The sequence below is a fragment of the Elgaria multicarinata genome, chromosome 2 (genome assembly GCF_023053635.1).
Source record: "Elgaria multicarinata webbii isolate HBS135686 ecotype San Diego chromosome 2, rElgMul1.1.pri, whole genome shotgun sequence".
Classification (NCBI taxonomy): Eukaryota; Metazoa; Chordata; class Lepidosauria; order Squamata; family Anguidae; genus Elgaria; species Elgaria multicarinata.
Window position 1 is genome coordinate 170,192,577 of NC_086172.1, and position 22,699 is coordinate 170,215,275.

Sequence of the window (22,699 nt, forward strand, 5' to 3'; positions counted from 1 at the left end):
CTCCCCGCGCCTGAAGGCCAGATTTAAAGGTAGGTCTAGCAAGGCCCTTAGTGTTTTTGGAAATGCCTGTTTCTGAAATGGGGAATCCCAGCAGAGTTCCCATAAAGGAGTCCCGTCAATCTGCCGTTCCAGAAATGAGCGTTTCCAGGAAGTGCTACATCTTCATTATGCAAGCGGTGGGTGCCACTGGCCCAACGGGACTGGTGGGTTTTGGTGCTTGTGGAATGGAAGCAGTGGTGGACCCTACAGGCGGACAGGCAGTGTTGGATACTTCAGGGTCAAGGCAGCGTTGGATCCTGCCCATTATCTTCAGGGACAAGGCTATGTGTATGCTATGTGTCCAAACAGGAAAAGGAAATTTCCAAGTCAAGGCCAACCAAATTCTACACGAGGAAACATTGAATTCTGTGACCTGTGTAAATTAAGCAAATTAGATCATCCGTGCTTACTCCGCGGAATTTATTTTGTTTCTGCTGATTGTTGGAACAGGGAAAGAGCTGTACAAGGGACATCTGGAAATTGCAGTTATTTATTTTTGCTTTGGTTTATAACTAAGAATGAAGCAACCAATACTGCTAGCTGCAGGACCGAGAGTGGGGGGTGGGGGGGAGAAAAACAACACAGGCTCTTCCAGTGGGCTTTCAGCCTCAATTTAAATATAAGATACATTAGGAGGGAAGGGGGCCAGTGAGAAACAGATGAGCAGGATGAAGAGATGTGTCTGAAGGAAACACTGGAATGTAATCATGGGAGAAGAGTCCAGTGACAGGGAGTTGCAGTGGGAAAATTGACATAGGTGGAAAATCTGATTCCATTCTTTCAGGTAGAAAAAGAAGAGAAGATGGATCCAGGACACATCTGTGGGCATCTCTGTAGGAGTCGCTGCTTTGGGTTGGCCTCCTACCAATCAAAACCTAAGGCCATATCATCAGTTTATGGAGGTCATCTGAAAGTCAGGAAGGGCGCAATCCTATGCAAGTTTAGACAGGGGGGGAAAGGCCTACAACTGGCTGAGGCATGCTGGGAAATGAAGGACTTTTTTCTGTCTAAACATGCATAGGATCACACCCTTGGTCTTACTTTTGCACACTGTAGGAGTAAACCTCTTGGTGGTGGTGGTGGTTGGGAAGGGAATATGGGTGAATAGAATCATAGAATCATAGAATAGCAGAGTTGGAAGGGGCCTACAAGGCCTTCGAGTCCAACCCCCTGCTCAATGCAGGAATCCACCACAGTGTCTCTCTCTTCAATTGCTGTCTCCTAGGAATGAGTGAGAATTTTGTTTCAGTTCAGTTTTGATAAAAAATTACCAAAATTCTCCATATTTGGGATAAAAAAAAGAACTTTTAGGGAAAGCTGTTAGGATTGGGCTTACTTACTAGGTTGTCACCACGTCCAAGTAACCTCATTCTGCGTTCCCGGCTTTGGTAGCTCCCGTGCTGTCCAGTGTTGTGTTCAATCAATCAAGAATAAAATAAGGGCTGTCGGAACTCACTACCAATGGTGGTGGTGGTGGTGGTGGTGATATGGGTGGGTGTGGGAGTGAGATCAGGCCACTGGCCACAAATGGTGGCAAAAACTTAATTCCTGTTGTAGGGGCAAAAAAACTTCAAAAGATTCAGGTTCTTCATTTCCATTCTTGTCTTCGTGAATATCTCCTAAAGTAGGTTCCTGAACTATACAAACCCTGAAAGATTTCATATAGATCAGCCTTCCTCAACCTGGGGCGCTCCAGATGTGTTGGACTACAACTCCCAGAATGCCCAGGCTGGGGCATTCTGGGAGATGCAGTCCAACACATCTGGAGCGCCCCAGGTTGAGGAAGGCTGATATAGATAGATAGATAGATAGATAGATAGATAGATAGATAGATAGATGATGGATAGATATCTGTCACTCTCTCTTTTTATTTCCTATCCTCACTTTTCCAGTACATCTCAATGCCCGTTCTTATTTTCCCAGCAGCTTGGGGGCCATGTTGGTCTGGAACCACATGAAGCTCGCAATGATGCCTGTTGTCTTAGTGACAGTCTCATCAAATGCAAAATTGATGGAATCCTGCAGAGGTATTTCCACCACCTCAATCAGCTCGCCTTCTTCCGGCCGGCCACCTCCTTCGCTCACTTTCATCTCATCGGTTACCTCGGTGTAAAATAATGTCTGCTTTGATCCCGTCACACCAACTCCAGATCTTTAAGGGTGAAAACGAAAGAAAAAAAATTAATATATATTTAACTGGGGGGACGACGACGACTGATATGAACACCTGTCAAAACAAGGAATGCTCCTCAACTGAACCACACTTGAGAAGAAGCATGGACTGCTGATGAAATTGGCAGCCCCATGTGCAATTCCTGTGCTACACATTAATTGAGTTTAAACTTTTCCTGCTGCTCTGGTCGCTAGGTAAGTTATATCACACAATGAGCAAAGTGGGAGGAACTAGATCAGCTTTTCCCAACTCGGTGCCCTCTAGATGTTTTGGACTTCTACTCCCATCAGCTCCAGCCAGCATGGCTAATGGTCAGGAATGCTAGGAGTCACAGTCAAAAGATCTGGAGGACACCAAGGTGGGGAAGCCTGAATTAGAACAAAATAAATGCCATGCTGGATCAGACCAAGGGTCCTTCTAGTCCAGCACTCTGTTCACACAGTGGCCAACCAGCTGTCGACAAGAGACCAACCCTCCCACCCATGTTCCCCAGCAACTGGTACACACAGGCTTACTGCCTCGGATACTGGAGGTAGCACATAGCCATCAGGGCTAGTAGCCATTAATAGCCGTCCCCTCCAGAATTTTATCCAATCCCTTTTTAAAGCCATCCAAATTGGTGGCCATCACTACATCTTGTGGAAGGTTGCCATTTCTAGTGGTGGCGCCCCTCTGCTTCTTCTTGGTTCTGGAACTTCTTCTCTAAGAGGAAAGGTTACATTGTTTAGGAAGAAAAGGTGGCTAATGGGGGAGGTGCTCGAATTGTCTACAATTATGCATGATATGTGGAGCGGGTGGAAAGAGAATGGATTTCCACCCCCACCCCGCTGTCACAGATCTACACCTTTTGTCAAATCATTACGATTCAATCATGGTGATGCTATGTCCCTCTTGCGCATTTACACCTCATAGCACACACAATGACATTTGTTACAGTAGTTTGGATAATGTGGAATAAAAAGCAGGAAATACCATTACGAAAGTGGTATATGGCCTGGGTAATGTGCTCCAACAGTTATCAGTGCACTTCTATGAATTTGAAGTGAAGATCTAGCCCCAAACTCAGAGTCACCCGACAACATTAATTGCCAGAAGATTCAGAACTCACAAAAGGAAGGACTTCTTCACACCAGGCATAAATAAACAAATGGAACTCCCTGCCACAAGATGGTAAAATGGACACTAGCTTAGATGACTTGGAAAGGGGAACAGACCTATGCATGGAACAAAACAGGTCCATTAAAGATTATTCATCATGATGACCCTATCAAAGATTCAAAGGCAGTATTATGGGGCGGAATGACCTATGTTTGTGAGCAAAGGCGGGGCAGGGCTCTTGGGTTCAAGACCTGCTTGTGGGCCTCCCAGAAGCATCTGTTTGGCTACTGTGGGAAACATCACGCTGGGCTAGTTGGGCCTTTGTTCTGATCCAGGAGGCCTCTTCTTAGGTTGATGTTCTTATATTGTGTAGCCTTGAGAGTTCTGATTCAAAATGCGAATTCGCCTGTCACCGTTCTAAGTCAATATGATGAAAATAGCATATACGCAATAGAGCTCTCTGATGACCATGTTACATTATAGTCGTTGGATAATTTACCTACAAATCTAGTATATGTTTTCTGCACTCATGTTTAAAAATGGATACTCATCCATTGTCCCACACTTTGACAGGGTGAATCTTAGGTGAAATTATAAAATTTATTCTTTTAGAAAACGTAATTTAGGCAAATGGACAATCTGGTATATGGAGAACGTATTATACCGCGCTCATAAGCAAATCCAAAAATCACGGCTTTCTTTGTACTGCATTCCAAATCCATGCACACACATAATGGCCAAGCTGATGAGCAATTAAGGTAATTTCCCAAGATAATTCCTTTGGACCTTTGCACAGTTCTGAGGTTATAAGTGGCAGGTGCAGGAAAACACACACACACACATTCATAGAATAGAAGCAATTGACACAAAATTATTATTATATTATGCTATCTGCAGACAGGTGTACTGGCAGGTGATCACCCTAATGATAAAGCTTTTCATTGTACTATAGCCATTAGCTACGATGCAGTGAGGTCAAAATGGTAGTTATGCATACATGTCAACACAGAGCAGCCTTCTCTAATAGGGTGACCATATGAAAAGGAGGACAGGGCTCCTGTATCTTTAACAGTTGTTGAAAAGGGAATTTCAGCAGGGGTTATTTGTATATATGGAGAACCTGATGAAATTTCGTTTTCATCACAACAGTTAAAGGTGCAGGAGCTATACTAGAGTAACCAGATTTAAAAGAGGGCAGGGCACCTGCAACTTTAACTGTTGTGATGAAGAGGAAATTTCCCCATATATACAAATGACACCTGCTGAAAAATCCTTTTCAATACAACTGTTAAAGGTACAGGAGCCCTGTCCTCCTTTTCATATGGTCACCCTATTCTCTAACCTGGTGCCCTCCAGATGTTTTGGACTGCAACATTTATGGGTTGTTTTAACCCAACTAACGGCAGGCAGAGAGTGCAGAATTACATAATTTTGGCCCCGTTCAGAAGACACCTTAAACCATGGCTGGTTTAAGCCAGAAAGCCAGGCCGTGTGCAGAAGACACCTTAAACCATGGCTGGTTTAAGCCAGAAAGCCAGGTCGTGTGCAGAAGACACCTTAAACCATGGCTGGTTTAAGCCAGAAAGCCAGGCCGTGTGCAGAAGACACCTTAAACCATGGCTGGTTTAAGCCAGAAAGCCAGGCCGTGTGCAGAAGACACCTTAAACCATGGCTGGTTTAAGCCAGAAAGCCAGGCCGCGTGCAGAAGACACCTTAAACCATGGCTGGTTTAAGCCAGAAAGCCAGGCCGTGTTCAGAAAACACCTTAAACCACCAGTTTAACCACAGCGAGTAAGGCTTTTTGCTTTATTCACCATGATTAAAGACATGGTTTAAGGTGTCTTCTGAACGGGGCCTGGCTTTCTGGCTTAACCACCATGGCTAAAGCCATGGTTTAAGGTGTCTTCTGAACATGCCCATTAACTCTAACAGGTATGATCAGACTCAGTGCACTGTATTTTACTATTCTAAGCCTCAAAGCAAACCCACTTGTATAATTAAAAACAAAAGGAGTGAGGACCCATCGTAACACTCAATGCAATTCTGAACTGTATGAACAATTTGGGTAGGGGGGGACCGCCCCCTCAAGTGCTCCTGAGGTGCTGAAGCTCTGGTCGGATGCAGCAATTTCTGGGCAGCTAGAAAAATTCACCTGGGCATCAAGAACATGCCTCAATACTGGCATAGTTAAACTATAGAGTTCGCTAAGATGCAGAGATGTTCACCAACTTCGGTGTATTTCATGGAGGACAAGGATATCAATGGCAACTACTTATGTTGGCTATATGCTCCCTCCAGAATCAGAGGCAGTCTGTCTATGTACACCAGTTGCTGGGGAACATGGGTAGGAGGTTGCTGTTGCACCATGTCCTGCTTGTGGGTTTCCATGGGAAGCTGGTTGGCCACTGTGAGAACAGAATGCTGGACGAGATGGTCTGGTCCAGCATTAGGGTGGATTCCTGCATTGAGCAGGGGGTTGGACTCGATGGCCTTGTAGGCCCCTTCCAACTCTGCTATTCTATGATTCTATGACTCTTTTTATGTTCTAATTTATTTAGTTAGCATTTCTATACTATTTCTCTGCTGCCAAAGCATGGCACGACTTACACAATGCAGCCACTGGAGTTTACTTCTCTTAACTCGAGGTCATTGACCATGGGGAGGCAGAACCCTTCCCACCTGGTACACAGAGAGAGAGCAGTGTTCTGTTCTGGTGTAATCTCAAGTTTTGTGGCTCAATCCTTCTCTTCCTAATCTCCGCAGGGGCCTCCTGCTCTTCCGTTTGTCCCATCTGCAGGCGTTCTGTATCCTCGGCTTCCTAACTCCACACCCTTATATGGCAATCCTTGGTGTGTGCATGTGTACGCATGTGTTTCTCTGTGTGTAGGAACTGGGATGATTCCCAGATGCGCTGTCGAAGGGAGCAACCCTGTGTCCCCTGAATGGTCACTATTTCTTGGCTATGCAATAATGCCTGAGCAGCCTACAGAAGCTTCAGCCTAGCCTAGACTGAAACAGCAGTGGTGATCTGCTGGCACCCAGCTGAGCTAGGAGGTCTGTATGGCAAATTGTGAGTGTGGTCCTACTGCTAAAAAGGGGGGAAATGTACAGCATGTGTATGAAGAGGCATCTAAGATCAAGCCTTGACCTTTCCAATTAGAAGTTCCTACGGGGCTGAAGAAACCTGGTGAAGACAGTATAGAATCAAAGAATCATAGAGTTGGAAGGGGCCTATAAGGCCATCGAGTCCAACCCCCTGCTCAATGCAGGAATCCACCTTAAAGCATCCCTGACAGATGGCTGTCCAGCTGCATCTTAAATGCCTCTGGTGTGGGAGAGCCCACAACCTCCCTAGGTAACTGATTCCATTGTCGTACTGCTCTAACTGTCAGGAAGTTTTTCCTGATGTCCAGCTGGAATCTGGCTTCTTTTAACTTGAGCCCGTTATTCCATGTCCTGCACTCTGGGATGATCAAGAAGAGATCCTGGCCCTTTCAAGTCCTTGAAGAGTGCTGTCATGTCTCCCCTCAGTCTTCTCTTCTCCAGGCTCAACATGCCCAGTTCTTTCAGTCTCTCCTCATAGGGCTTTGTTTCTAGAGCCCTGATCATCCTCGTTGCCCTCCTCTGGACCCCCTCCAGCTTGTCTGCATCTTTCTTGAAGTGTGGTGCCCAGAACTGTATGCAGCACTCAAGATGAGACCTTGTATGTATTTCTTATCCCACTTTTCAGGGCACACAATACTAATCCTTACAATAATGCAATATTACAAAAACATCAACATATAAATCACAATTAAACAAACACACACACACTGCAGCAGTAGCTAATGATTTTTAAGCACCAAATGCAGACTGGAATAAATGTGTCTTCTGGGGTTGTTTAAAAGCATGAGATGATGAGGCCTACATACCTCCCTAGGGAGGGAGTTCCATAGATATGAGGGCATGACTGAGGAAGCCCTATCTCTAGCATCTTAATGGCTCTTGCTGGTGGCTCAGAGAGTAGGGCCTCTGGTGCCAATCTCAATGCTTGGGCAGGCTTCTACAGGCTTCTACAATCTCAATGCTTGGGCAGGCTTCAAATAATGTAGTCCCAAACCATGTAGGGTTTTAAAGGCCAAAACCAGTGCTTTGAATGGCTCCAGAAACTAACAGGCAGCCAACGTAAATTATATAGGAGTAACATGATTTGAATGCCTAGTTCCCAAAAGCATTCCAGCTGGTACATTCCGCCCCAATTGCAGTTTCCAAATCATCTTCAAGGGCAGCCCCATGTAGAGGGCATTGCAGTAATCAAAGCCAGATGTAACCAAGGCTGGAATTGGTACTCGGTGAGTATCTAACTTAGTATCTATTGCCTTATGCAGGATTCTGCACTAGAACTAGCATGCTGCTGGTATACCAGCACCAAGCTAGATCTAGTGGAGAATCACTCCATTCTTCATGTCAAGAGATATTTTTGCCTTGGCTGGCCTGCCTAAGTGATGGGGGCTGGGGCTTTGGCTCTTTAGCCAGCTTACTGGACTCACTCTTCCAGCTGTCATCTGTGTGGGCTGTCTTGTAGGGCTTGCTGGCATGCGGGACAGTTCTGCAGCATAAGGTGGGCCTTTTAGATAGGGTGACCCTATGAAACCAGGATGATCAGGGGTCTGGAAACAAAGCCCTATGAAGAGACTGAAAGAACTGGGCATGTTTAGCCTGGAGACGAGGAGATTGAGGGGAGACATGAGAGCACTCTTCAAATACTTAAAAGGTTGTCACACAGAGGAGGGCCAGGATCTCTTCTTGATCCTCCCAGAGTGCAGGACACGGAATAACGGGATCAAGTTACAGGAAGCCAGATTCCAGCTGGACATCAGGAAAAACTTCTTGACTGTTAGAGCAGTGTGACAATGGAATCAGTGACCTAGGGAGGTTGTGGGCTCTCCCACACTAGAGGCCTTCAAGAGGCAGCTGGACAACCATCTGTCAGGGATGCTTTAGGGTGGATTCCTGCATTGAGCAGGGGGTTGGACTCGATGGCCTTGTAGGCCCCTTCCAACTCTGCTATTCTATGATTCTATGAAAAGGAGGACAGGGCTCCTGTATCTTTAACAGTTGCATAGAAAAAGGAATTTCAGCAGGACATTTGTATATATGGAGAACCTGGTGAAATTAACTATTGTGATGAAGAGGGAATTTCACCAGGTTCTCCATATATACAAATGACACCTGCTGAAATTCCTTTTTCTATGCAACTGTTAAAGATACAGGAGCCCTGTCCTCCTTTTCACATGGTCACCCTAGACCTCTGTGATGTATGCGGCCTTTTCCTTCAGTTTTTTGCCACATCTGAACACTAGCACAACCATAAAAACCCCCACAATGTACCAGATTAAGAGCATGTACATTATCCCAAGCACTGAAATGGATAGAGGATGTAACACGGCCAGTTCTAAAATCTCCCAGTACCCTTTGCTCCGTTGTTTCCTTCTTCATGCCAGTGATTACCACTTGGTGATTACTTGGTAATCGCTGGCTTATGACACACACAGACAAAAGCCCTGCTCGGGTGTTCAGAAGTCTAAGCATGCAGGGGTCATGGTGACACAGGCCCTGACGCTGTATACTCCATCCCCGACCTCCCTGAGTTGAACTGGAAGGTCCGAAAAGAGTTGGTAGCCATGTTTGGTTCAACATGGTTGTAGTCTTCCATGCCATCGGGAACCCTGATGGCGTAGGGGTTTTCAGCGGCACAGAGGACTTTTAACTACATGCAGCCAAACACAGTCGCAATCTCTTTTCAGACCTTTCGTACGCATCCCCATGTACCCTCCACATGTGCCTATTAACACCTCACAATGCAATGTGGTAGCTTCAGAGTGCTGGTTGCTCCAGCACTGCTCCTAGAGAGACAGGTGACAGTGGTGGCCGGAAGTGCCTTTGCTGAGCTTCGTTTGGTGTCCCAGCTGCAGCCTTTCTTGGGGAAGGAAGATCTGGCCACCGGAATTCATGCCTTAATCACCCCGTGTTTAGATTACTGCAATGCGCTCTACATGGGGCTGCCCCTGAAAAGTGTTTAGAAACTACGGTGAGTTCAACATGTGTTGGCTTGAGTGTGCCTTGGAGATCACACTGCACTGGCCTTGCACCATCTGCACTAGCTTTGTTTGTTTCTGGGCACTTCTGAAGATGCCGGTCTCAACCTACAAAGCCTTAAGCGGGTTTGGAGCTAGGATATCTGAAGGACCCCCTTCTTCCATACAAACCTGCCCATCATTTATCATTATCCTTTGAGGCCCTTTGATAAGACCCACCACCAAAAGAGGCCAGGTCAGTGGGTATTCGAGACAGGGCCTTTTTGGTAGCAGCACCCTGACTGTGGAACTCCCCCTTGAGGGGGATGAGATTGGCTCCTCCCTTATTTTGCTTTGAACGGGCAGTAAAGATTGTTCTGTTCCACTGGGCTTTTAATATTGTATCATATTTGGTCGCTCTTACATTTCGGTTTAAGTGCCACTGTCAAATGTTATTGGATGGGGGGTCGTTTTGGGGAGGAGTGTGTGTGTGTGTTTGTGTGTTGGGGGGCTCCTGTGTTTCTTGTTTGTGTGGAAGTTTTAATCATATTTTTATAGCACAACATCCCAGGTGCTGGTAGGCGGAGGGTGCAATTTATAATTGGATGAATACATAAATATTACAGAAACAGTGTGGGGAAAGGGGTGCCAATTCACACACGGAGCTCGCCCACCTGCAAGCGAGTAATGGAGAGAGTAGATCCAGACACATGAATAAAATGGCATCACATGTTCTTTCAACGTCGATGTAGCTACAGTGCTTTCGATGAATGGTAATAAGACGACTCGGGTCAATTTTTAGACTGATCCTACGTATGTTTACTCAGGAGTAAGTCCCACTGAATCGAATGAGGATTATGCCAAATAAGTGCGCCCACTACTGCAGTCTATGATTCACGTTGAAGAAACCACCTTTTCGTCTAGCACGCCGGTCCTCTAATCTGAATCCAAGGAGTAGCAAGAGACAGCTCTGTTCCCCCTAGCAAAAGCTCGTTAATCCAGCAGGAAATGACATTTGCCAGGATTGACAGCTGTGGATTTGTATTTAATTCCCAGTTTCTTTTTCTTTTCTTCTTCTTTTTTAAAAGCATGTCAGTGTCCACTTCAATAGAGTTGTCAAGAGGAAAAGCAAAGAAAGTTTTCTTTTTTTTAAAAGTCGCCCCATCTCCATATATTTTGACACGCATCTCCAAGTATGAGAACAGATGCTTTTTTCACAAGGCTACAATCTGGGGAGGCAGAAGGCTACGAGCACATTTTCATTTTAGATTATTTAATTCTTGACATTTCCTTAATTCCAAATACTCTGCACATACTACACACACACACACACACACACACACACACACACAGAGTTGGCTTCTCCTCTTGGTTCTGCCTGAAATTTCAACTTAAAAACAAATATTAAAACCCTTATAAAAGAGCCTTTTTATAAAAACAGCAACATTGGGATAACAAAATGTATCCCAAAATGAATCACTTTTCTTCCCTCCAAGGCCTGCTGTACCCAAGGACTGGAAAACTATGTACTCCAGTAATTATTAAATAATGTGATGGGGCAAATGGGTTTATGCTGTGCAAAACAGATTAATAATAAAAAATGTAACTCTCCTGAGAGCGCAAAGGGTTCTCTGCTGCGCCTCTGTTGCACAACGGGGCTTTGGTGCTTGTAAAAATCATCCTGGAAATGAGTGGATTGGGACCGATCAGCGTGATCCTTTCGGTGAGATCCACTGATCTGCCCTGATCGGGAAAAGAGTCTTTCTGCTTGTTTCAGGATATTTGCAGACGTTCCAAAGCTGAGTTGCATGAATGGTGGTCCTGTCAGCACATAGGCACAATGGGATATGTCTAGGCTGACCAGCAACAGTTAAAGCTGCAGGAGCCCTGCTTAGAATGACCAGATATAATAGAAGGAAGGGCTCCTGCAGCTTTAACAGTTGTGATGAAGAGGAAATTTCACCAGGTGCTGCATGCATAAAAATGACACCTGCATATGAAAAGGAGGACAAGGATCCTGTATCTTTAACAGTTGCATAGAAAAGGGAATTTCAGCAGGTGTCATTTATATATATGGGGAACCTGCTGAAATTTCCTCTTCATCACAACAGTTAAAGCTGCAAGTGCCCTGCCCTCTTTTAAATCTGGTCACTCTAGTATAGCTCCTGCACCTTTAACCATTGTGATGAAGAGGGAATATCAGCAGGTTCTCCATATATACAAATGACACCTGGTGAAATTCCCTTTTCTATGCAACTGTTAAAGATACAGGAGCCCTGTCCTCCTTTTCCTGTGGTCACCCTAGATATGACCCTAAATGAGGATGGTTGTTCTGTGTCTGCGTGAACTACTGCTCTGGCATTACCTACTTGCAATCAGCCCTGGCAAGTTTGGGTACTTCAGGCATGTGCCTGCTCCAGGTGTGTTTGGAGTGGTCTTGGGTTTTCAATTGCAAATATGAGCAGAAGAAATGGCCCACATATAGTCCATGGAGGGGAACAATATGTGAAAATAGGTTCACTAAGAGAGTGCTGCTGATAATAGTAGCCCCACACTGAGTTTCCCCTGCTAATTGTTTCCGCACTTATCTGCAACATGATGTCATCCTGTCTTTCCCATCCCCACCCGCTGTTTATAGGGTGACCATATGAAAAGGCGGACAGGGCTCCTGTATCTTTAACAGTTGCACAGAAAAGGGAATTTCAGCAAGTGTCATTTGTATATATGGAGAACCTGGCGAAATTCCCTCTTCATCACAACAGTTAAAGCTGCATGTGCCCTGCCCTCTTTTAAATCTGGTCACTCTAGTATAGCTCCTGCAGCTTTAACTGTTGTGATGAAGAGGGAATTTCACCAGGTTCTCCATATATACAAATGACTCCTGCTGAAATTCCCTTTTCTATGCAACTGTTAAAGATACAGGAGCCCTGTCCTCCTTTTCATATGGGGGGGGGGATCTACACTACTGCTTTAAAGAGCTTTATAACAGTTTTGACAACTGTTGGGGCCTAGGACACACTGCATATACAGTTTTTAAAACGTTCTCAAAGTGCTTTAAAAGCAGTAGTGTAGATCCCCCCTAGGTCACCCTATTTAAGATCACTGGCTGCTCCAGGCACAGAAACACATAAAGTGATCTCACTGCAACACGGTGAAGTGTTCTTAAACGTTTTCGGGAGCGGTGGAGGTGCGACACGGAGACGCAACGCAGAGCTACCATTTTGGGTGGCAGCTCTGTGTTGAATGTAACAACTTCAGTTTCGCCTGAGTGACTTTGCACAACTTTAAAAAAAAATGAAAAGGAAAAGTTTTGACAATAAATGTCCCATAACTTAAGAGAGACATTGTTCGACTTCCTTGCAAACTAATTGCAGGAAGAGTTATTAACTTCCCATGAAACCCCTCCCCCAAACCCACACACCTACCCACGCACCCAGGAAGTGAAGCGCTTATCAGTTACCTCACAGCAACAGGTGAAGGCAGGTGAAGGCTTTCCCTTTTAGGCTACTGTTGAAGCTGGGATAAAGCTTTTATTGATTTCCTCATCTTTCTGTTTGCTTTGCTTTAGGTTTTATGGTGGTTCGGGTGAACTGGATTTATGGTGGCTGTTGACGGCCCAGAGACGGGCCATAGGCCTGTAGTAGAGCACATACTTAATATGCAGAAGGTTTCAGGTTCATTCCTTGGCATGTCCAATTAGGGACAGGTGGGGGGAAATAACCTCAAATAGCAGGGCAGGAAAAAGACCTGATAGGATAGTACTGGGCAATGCAGTCTAGTGGTCTGACTCAATACGGGGGAGCTTCAGAAGTTCAATATGCTGTTTGCTGGTACTGTTACTGTATGGTGCCTTGACCAAATGAATTACTTGGAAAGGTGGGTAATAAACGTGTTTGTGCATGAATGCATGCTTTGAGTTCCTGAAGTTCCTTGGAGGAAAAAAGGTGGGATATAAATGCAGAAAATAAATAAATACATTGCATGCACAAATAGCAGCTTTTGCTACTATCTCCTCATATTTAATGAAAAAGTATTGGTCACTGAACATGCTCTATAACATTTACAGGGAAGTGGAGTAATAGAAGATTTCATTATTATTATTATTATTATTATTATTATTATTATTATTATTATTATTTTATTTATATAGCACCATCAATGTACATGGTGCTGTACAGAGTAAAACAGTAAATAGCAGGACCCTGCCTCATAGGCTTACATTCTAATAAAATCATAGTAAAGCAATAAGGAGGGGAAGAGAATGCAAACAGGCACTGGGTAGGGTAAACAGGCACAGGGTAGGGTAAAACTAACAGTATAGAGTCCAAACAACATCAGGTTTTAAAAGCTTTAGGAAAAAGAAAAGCTTTTAGCTGAGCTTTAAAAGCTGCAATTGAACTTGTGGATCTCAGATGTTCTGGAAGAGCGTTCCAGGCATAAGGGGCAGCAGAAGAAAATGGACGAAGCCGAGCAAGGGAAGTAGAGACCCTTGGGCAGGTGAGAAACATGGCATCAGAGGAGCGAAGAGCACGAGCGGGGCAATGGTGTGAGATGAGAGAGGAGAGATAAGAAGGAGCTAGACCGTGAAAAGCTTTGAAGGTCAACAGGAGAAGTTTATATTGGATTCTGAAGTGAATTGGAAGCCAATGAAGAGATTTCAGAAGTGGAGTAACATGATCGGAGCGGCGAGCCAAGGAGATGATCTAAGCGGCAGAGTGGTGGACTGAGACCAATGGACTGATGTGAGAAGAAGGAAGGCCAGTGAGAAGAAGGTTGCAGTAGTCCAACCGAGAAATAACCAGTGCATGAACAAGCGTCTTGGCAGAAGAGACAGACAGAAATGATCGAATCCTGGCAATATTATACAGGGAAAAACGACAGGATTTAGCTACTGCCTCAATATGAGGAATAAAGGAGAGCGAGGAATCAAATATAAAGCCAACACTACGAGCTTCCTTAACCAGAGTAAGCATTTGGCTTCTATTACAGGTATCTATTACACTAGTAATGCTTACCTGCTTCACCTGTTTATCTGTGCGTTAAAACCCCTTTTCTGTCCTGAGGCCTTCAGCGTTAGACAGTTAAAGACAAGCAACCTTTCCTTCTTCTTGCCTTCCTCTTTCACGTCCTTCTTGTACCTGTCACTCTCACCAAGTCACGGGTTGTCAAAAATAAAGGAATGCCATTTGAACACAGGCCTCAACAACTTGTGGCCCATGGCCTGCTGGTCACAGTCCACTGCCCACATGTCACAGCGGCCCAATTGTCCTGCTATTTGCTGCCTGCCTTGGATTTCGGTCAAAGAAGGGTGTCAAACTATCTACCCGGCTACAATATATGTTGGAGTGACCTTCAGCTTGGCGGGTCTCACGACAGCTTCAGATTACTGATCGCTCTTTGAAAATCATGGAACTCAGGCCTACTTACCTGTACGATGTAATTCTCTTCAGGCTGTCTACAGGGACTTCATAGCCACACTCTTCGATAACTTCTTTGCAAGCAATTTCTTCCAGCGACAGCTCTGGCTTGTCTACGATACCGGCACAGAGTTCGTACGTGATTCCGACTGACGCAGGCAAGACGTCTGGCAAGGGACACCAGGTCTCCTGGATTTTGGTCTCAAAGTCTTGAGGACACTTCCGCTCCATCTCACACATGTAGACGGCTGACAAAACACAAAAAGCAAGCTCAGTCACTCGCCATCTTCTTGGGCTGAGGAATCAAACGTCTTTCGGCCTGCAGGCTGGATACAATTTCTGAGAAGCCCCCTGGGGTTGGAGCAGGGCATTCCGGTGGTGGGCGGAGCCAAAGGCAAAAGCGGGCGGGACCAAAATACCAGCATATTTTAGCTTATTGCCAATGAACTAAGCTTTAGTAGAAGCATTTCAACCTTTTAGAAGAGGGAAACAAGATGCAAAAGAGAGGTAATGACCAATCGATTGATAATCGGGGAAAGGGGAGGGGCCATTAGAAGGGGACTTGGCTGTCTGGGGAAACTCAGAGGGGAGGATTTGACCCAATGGCTTGAGGTTCCAGACCCCTGTTCTTGAACATGGGTGGTCACATTCCTCTGATCTCACCTCCAACCTGGAGCTGGCCCATTCTGCTCTGTACAAAAAAAATCGAGCATGTTCACACGTCACCTTTCCCACCATGGGACAGAACGAAGTAATTCCTCCTAACAGAGAGCTCAGTTGTGCATCAGAGGCCTACAGAGCTATCATCCGTATCTTGGACCAACTCTTTCCAGCCTTGTCCTCCGCCCCAAATGCTGCTTGGTCTTTCCCAGGTAAAATAACATAAATGTAGATCCTGAGGGCAATTAGCTTTGCGGCTGGGGGTGCTTCCAGGCGGAGGGCTCTTTGTGCTAGCAATCAGAAGGCACTGTGCCGCGGCTTCTGTGCTACGGACAAGGACAGAAGTAGTGGTGGGAAAACCCGGGAGGGTTACGAGTAGGAGACAACGATGTCTGGACCCTTCTGTAAATGTCAGTGAGTGAAGCAGGGCAATGATGTGATAAAAGCTTCGTCTGGAAGCACCCCGTGAACTGCTGCTCTTAAAACAAAAGAGATGAGAGCAGACCTGCTAATTAGATAATGAGGCTTTGCCCTGGCTAACGACTTCAGGCAAATGGAAACAGAGCAAATAGAAAACCTGGAGTTGGTGAAAATATGATAACCATATAATAAGGCGTTTATCTATTCCTTTCTCAGAAATCTATTGCCACTGCAGACTCAAAAAGTAGAACTTGTCAGGTAAATCCACTTTAACAACACTCAGCCCCTAACATACATTCAGACAGTGAAAGGCTTTAAGGAGTCTTTGAGGCATGTGTACAAATAATCTGAACCCACTTAATGCAGCTTGCACATTTACATTTCGTAGAATTGAGCACATAACTAGCAAGTCATAATTGCAGCACTTAGAAGTCACTGGAGTTGGAGCACTTAATGTTCTGTGTATTTTGAAAATAAGTGGAGAGGAGGAAATCAATTAGTGCTATTTAGCAGAATAGAGGACATATTGAAGGTTTTACAAATTTTCATTCCTGTGAGATCCCCCCACCCCCACCCCCCCCCACCGCCCGGCATTCCTTCTACTTGGGGAGCAACTTCTGTCTCAAGGCAAGTTCCATTTGTCAGCCAACATGCAGATTTCACAGGACTCATTGATACTTGTTGGGACGTTGGGCTGTACACGATGTACCATGTGCACAGCGACGAGCGTTTCAGCCTGTCAACTCAGCTGCTGTTTCGGCAGAGTTATGAAAAGCATGCATGTTTGTTTGAAAAAGTCCCTTTTGAAAGTATACCACCCCCCTTGCACAGATTGTGGAGCGGAATTTGCAAAAGACCTTTTGCCTTAATCTAGAAACAGCTGCTGTGGTAATACTCTCCTAAAGGAAATGCTAAGAGCCACGTAATGACATCAAAGGAAACACAAAGGGCCGGATTCTGTCTGTCTATCTATAGTACTGAGTCAGCCGAGGCTGTTGTGCAGGCTGCTAAAAGAGGGACCACCCTTATCAGAAGCCTTTTGTTACAGGGGTGCTATTCCAATGCCTTTAGCTGCAGCCTAAATTAAACTGACACAGCTTTTCCCATCATGGAGGCAAGCAGTAGGAAAAAGCACCATGGAATCATAGAATAGTGGAGTTGGAAGGGGCCTATAAGGCCACAGGGCCTTCTCTGCTGCTGCTCCCAGACTGTGGAACAGCCCGCTGGAGGAGACTCGTCAGCTTGACAGTCTTTTAGCATTCAAGAAAGCTATCAAGACTGATCTCTTCCGGCAGGCCTATCCAGTAGAATTGTAGGATACTTTTAGTATGCTTTTTAGAATGCTTTAGGGTGTTTTTAACAGTGTAAGCTATGTTTTAATGAGTATTTTATGTATTTTATGCTTGCTGTTGTTCCCCGCCTTGATCCAATCAGAGAGGAAGGTAAGAAATTTATTATTATTATTATTATTATTATTATTATTATTATTATTATTATTATTATTAGAGTCCACCCCCCCCACCCCCTGCTCAATGCAGGAATCCACCTTAAAGCATCCCTGACAGATGGCTGTCCAGCTGCATCTTGAAGGCCTCTAGGGTGGGAGAGCCCACCACCTCCCTAGGTCATTGGTTCCATTGTCGTACTGCTCTAACCATCAGGAGGTTTTTCCTGATATCCGGCCGGAATCTGGCTTCCTGTAACTTGATCCCATTATTCTGTGTCCTGCACTCTGGGATGATCAAGAAGAGATCCATCACCTGCTAAGTTTTTAAAGACTAAACAGGAGCAGGCCACCCAGAACTAAGGTATATAGGGCTCTCTTCTCCCATATGAATCCATCCATCATTTGAGTTCAGCAGGTAAAAGTGATCTACTCTATTCTGTGAAGTAGGACATACAACCACCCTAAAAGTCACTGTGTACCTTGCTTAAATAAAGGAACAAATGAATAAATCAAGGGCGTTGGGCCTCTTTTGCCCCAAGGGCCACATTTCAGTGGTGGAATTGGGCTGAAGGCAAAAGGAGCAGGGCCAAAATATAAAAAAAGAAGATGAAACAAAAACCCCAGCTAGGAGAATTTGAGGCCTACTGAGGCAAGGTAATAAAGTCATGACTTAGAGGCCTGGAGTTGTTCTGTTGGGAGAGGGTATCCCTGAGAGGAATAGTTTCATTTCTTCAGTTAAGATTCATTCCCTGGTTATTTATTTATCTTATTCATTTATTTATTGCATTTATATACCGCCCCATAGCCGAAGCTCTCATTTCTCCAGTTGCGGTTTATTTCTTCAAAATGGGAACAGTACTTTCAGTTTTGGGGGAAGAAGATATAAGAATGAGAGAGGCAGCCAGACCAGAGCCAACGAAAGACCAGACCATAAGGTAGGAGCAGAAAGATGCAGCTTGAAGAAGTCTAGGTACAGCGTAGGGTAAAGAACCTGAATTTTTGCAACTTTTATTTTCTTTTAATGCCCTTTGTATCACTCAACTCTATTGACTAAATACTTTTACTGTAATTTGTTTGTTTTAATTCTCTAGTAAACTGTTGTGTTAAGCAACAAGTGTCTGGAGGGTCGCTCACCCCACATCTACAGCCTAAACCTTATGTTACTGGGAAGGGGAGAATAAAATGAAGGAAGTTAGAGGACTCTTAAGGAGGCAGAGATCCTTAAGGAGTTACTCAGGGTGTTCAGGTCATAGGAAGGAACCTTGAAATCAGAGTATTTTAGCATTCCAATTTTTTAGAACCATTAAAAAACATGCAGATGTCAGGAAACCGCCAAACAATTAGCAGGTTGGAGAAAGGGGTTTGATGTCAGGAGGGGTGGATTTGGCCCACAGGTCTGTGGCTCAACACCCCTCAAATAAATGATGTTCACTCAGTGACTTAGGGCTCATCACTGCCTTTCAGCCTAGTCTGCACTGGAGGAAGAGCAGGATACAAATGTGATATTCCTTTTAGTGGAGAACCAGCCCTTCCACCTGAATTTAAAGGGCATAAGCTGACAGAGAAGTTGACAGAAGAGAAACACCCTATCAGGAAGCTTATTATACAGTAATTTACCAGCAGGTTGAGTGCAATTTCCTCTGGCTACAGAACAAAATAGTAATACCACAGCTATTCACAGGCCCACCTGCTTTTTACCACTAAACCGGTAACAGCTTTGCTTCATTGGAAAACAAGAACTAAAGCAAAGGAAGAGGATTACCTGGACGGAACTGCTTCACCACAACAAAGCACTGCCGAGACGTATTAAAGATCAGAATAGCCACACTGAGGATGGGGGAGAGAAAACAAGACAAAGCAACAGATCAATGCACTTGTAAAAAAGCAATATGGCCTCCTAGGTTTTAATGCGCTTGGGGCTAGGCCCTAGAATAGGGTGACCACATGGAAAGAAGGACAGGGCTCCTGTATCTTTCACAGTTGTAGAGAAAAGGGAATTTCAGCAGGTGGCATTTGCATGCATGCAGCACCTGGTGAAGTTCCCTCTTCATCACAACAGTTAAAGCTGGTCACTATTAGTATATCGGATGTGATGTAATGGCCTGCTTTCTTGAAACTTCTATTGCATGTTGGACCAACAACATTTAAACAAGTCAAAGCAGTTGCCACTGTTGTGATAACAGTTACTCATAAGGAACCATGACCATTCTCACTAATTTCTGTGAGGTTTCTCTGCAGTAAGTGCTATCACTTTAAGAGCACCACATTACCAGCAGTGAAGTGAAACTTGTATCGAAATGGGCCACAGATTCTGCAAGTTTGTTTGAGAAATAACCCACCCCCCGAAGCATCACCTTCTTAATCAATAATCCCAATAAGATGTTAACAACAACTAACAGTATATTTTGAGGTTATAAATTAGCCTTCTGAAACCTGGTGCCCCCACAGAAGTTTTGGACTGCAACTCCCATCAGCCCCAGCCAGCTTGCTCTATGACAAGGGTGCAGAACCTCTGGCCCGTGGGATACTGTGGGGCCTCTTGGGGTTCCTCTGGGGCTCAGGGCTTAGGCATCAAGCTCCACTCCCTGGAGAAATCCCTCTCAGAGGGCATCCTCCCTCCCCGCTGTTATCTCTGAAATGAGATCAGTGATAAAAGTAGGGATTCCCGCACATACACACCACCAGCAGATCCCCTGCTGTTATCATAGAATCATAGAATAGCAGAGTTGGAATGGGCCTACAAGGCCATCGAGTCCAACCCTCTGCTCAAGGCAGGAATCCACCCTAAAGCATCCCTGACAGATGGTTGTCCAGCTGCCTCTTGAAGGCCTCTAGTGTGGGAGAGGCCACAACTTCACCAGGCAACTGATTCCATTGTCGTACTGCTCTAACAGTCAGGAAGTTTTTCCTGATGTCCAGCCGGAATCTGACTTCCTGTAACTTGAGCCCATTATTCCGTGTCCTGCACTCTGGGAGGATCGAGAAGAGATCCTGGCCCTCCTCTGTGTGACAACCTTTTAAGTATTTGAAGAGTGCTATCATGTCTCCCCTCCATCTTCTCTTCTCCAGGCTAAACATGCCCAGTTCTTTCAGTCTCTCTTCATAGGGCTTTGTTTCCAGACCCCTGATCATCCTGCTTGCCCTCCTCTGAACACGCTCCAGCTTGTCTGCGTCCTTCTTGAATTGTGGAGCCTAGAACTGGACGCAATACTCTAGATGAGGCCTAACCAGGGCCGAATAGAGAGGAACCAGTACCTCACGTGATTTGGAAGCTATACTTCTATTAATGCAGCCCAAAATAACATTGGCCTTTCTTGCAGCCATATTGCACTGTTGGCTCATATTCAGCTTGTAATCTACAACAATTCCAAGATCCTTCTCGTTTGTCGTATTGCTGAACCAAGTACCCCCCATCATGTAACTGTGCATTTGGTTTCTATTTCCTAAATGTAGAACTTGGCAGTTATCCCTATTAAATTTCATCCTGTGATCTCATATTGGAGACAGCGGCGGGGAGGTCTGGGCCCCTTTCTCCATGCTGGGAGGTGGCACAGTTCCATGCCTTCTTTGAGCACAAAGGGAAAAAAAGCTGGGTGATGTCAGGGGGTGGGCCACACCCCTGGTCTCACCTGGCCCACAGCAGGCTTGGTGGTGTTGGGGTATCTCGCTCCCACCCCCAAATAGTTCTGCACCCCTGGCCTCGCTCCCACCCCAAAATAGTTCTGCACTCCCAGGTTGGGAAAGGCTGCTATCAGGGCTGGCCCTATCATTGGGCAGAGTGAAGCAGTTGCCTTAGGCGGCAGATCTTCACAGGTGGCAGCGAGGTGCTGGAGGAAAAACTTGTGTGCCATGCAGCCTGCTCTGTGCCCCCTAAGTTAGCCTGCTGCCTTCTGGTGCAGTGAAGGATGTTGTTCCACCATCATTGTTGAAGACAGATTCATCTGGCAGTCCAGTCGGCTTTCACACATGGAATGGGAGGGGGCGTCATCTTGACCTTCACTTCAGGCAGCCAAATGTCTTACCCCGGCTGCTATAAACAACTGAAAAGTCATTCTATATTCTCCGTTTCTTTCGGTTTCCCAACTGACTCTGACACTCTTCCCTAATCAACTGTAACTACCTTGGAATGCTCCCATTAATCACAAGAAGCTCTTCACCAACAGTCTAAAGGCCTGCGGCATTACACATGTACACTGGCTAAGATCTGGAACCTACTAGGCTTAACTCAAATTACGTTGTATGTTTTGGATGTACATAAATTATGTCTAGCTTGCTCTCTACTGTGGGCTCAGTGTGAGTTATAGCAGTTTCTGCAAGACAGACAAAATCAGAGTCACCGGGGTGGGTGGGTGTCACAACTCCTGTAATATCCAGCCCAATCCTAGGGTTTTATTCAAAAGTAAGTTCCACTGAGCTCAATGTGACTTACTCTGGACTATGTGTGCTTAGGACTGCAGCCTGAAGCAACTGGAGAGCTAAGCGCAGAGGTTTCGGACTTCAACATCATCTTTTGGGGAGGAGTAACATTGGGAACAGAAGACAGGGTTGGACTAGAGGAATTCTACTGTTGCATACAAATCTTCATTATTTTATTTCGGTAAATCAGAAGGATAAAGCTTCTTATCAAACAATTAAAAAAAAAACACACAGAAAAGATTTTCTACATAGAATTTATCCTGCTTTTTGTTTTTCAGCCAGCTTTAATGACAACACCCTGACAAACACATTTGTTAATTGATATATTAGTCTTTGGTGATAGCTTGTTGACTACTTAATATTAATTTTGATGGATACCTTGCCCTATCCCAAAGCCAGATGGCTCAATGGTTACAGTTGGAAACCAGTGTAGAGCCGCAGATAAAGAATATAACACCTGTAGGTGGAATTTAATCATTGATTTACTCAGTATTCTGGTACAGTCTCTTGTCTTTAATTTCTGATCTGTGAGAGAGGGTGTCCTCACAACTCGGTCCTCAATTCATAGAATCATAGAACAGCAGAGTTGGAAGGGGCCCACAAGGCCATCGAGTCCAACCCTCTGCTTAATGCAGGGATCCACCCAAAAGCATCCCTGACAGATGGTTGTCCAGCTGCCTCTTGAAGGCCTCTAGTGTGGGAGAGCCCACAACCTCACCAGGCAACTGATTCCATTGTCGTACTGCTCTAACACTCAGGAAGTTTTTCCTGGAGGGCTTCCACACACAGTCTTCGGGGCACCCCGAAAGTGCTTCAGGGTGCCCCGAAACTCCTAGTGTAGCTACCTGGTCAGAAGGGATGGAGGAAGAGGCGGTGGCGGCGAAAAGTTCCCAGGGCTCGGCGGCTTCCTTGCCGCCAAGCCCAACTCCCCGCCGGCCTCCTGCTGCCGGCGAAAGAGCCACCCGGGTTGGAG

At 45.3% G+C, this 22,699-nt stretch overlaps 1 protein-coding gene across 1 annotated transcript in view; it reads right to left on the bottom strand.

The window, feature by feature from the left end:
• Positions 1-1,883: 1,883 nt before the first annotated feature.
• NUDT14 (nudix hydrolase 14) overlaps positions 1,884-22,699 on the bottom strand; it is a 70,477-nt gene continuing 49,661 nt past the window's right edge. The window contains exons 3-5 of the mRNA XM_063147663.1: positions 19,073-19,137; positions 14,794-15,031; positions 1,884-2,191 (exon numbers count right to left, since the gene is read on the bottom strand). Coding sequence (XP_063003733.1) covers positions 1,951-2,191; positions 14,794-15,031; positions 19,073-19,137 — 544 coding nt within the window. The 3' untranslated portion in view covers positions 1,884-1,950. The remainder of the gene's footprint in view (positions 2,192-14,793; positions 15,032-19,072; positions 19,138-22,699) is intronic.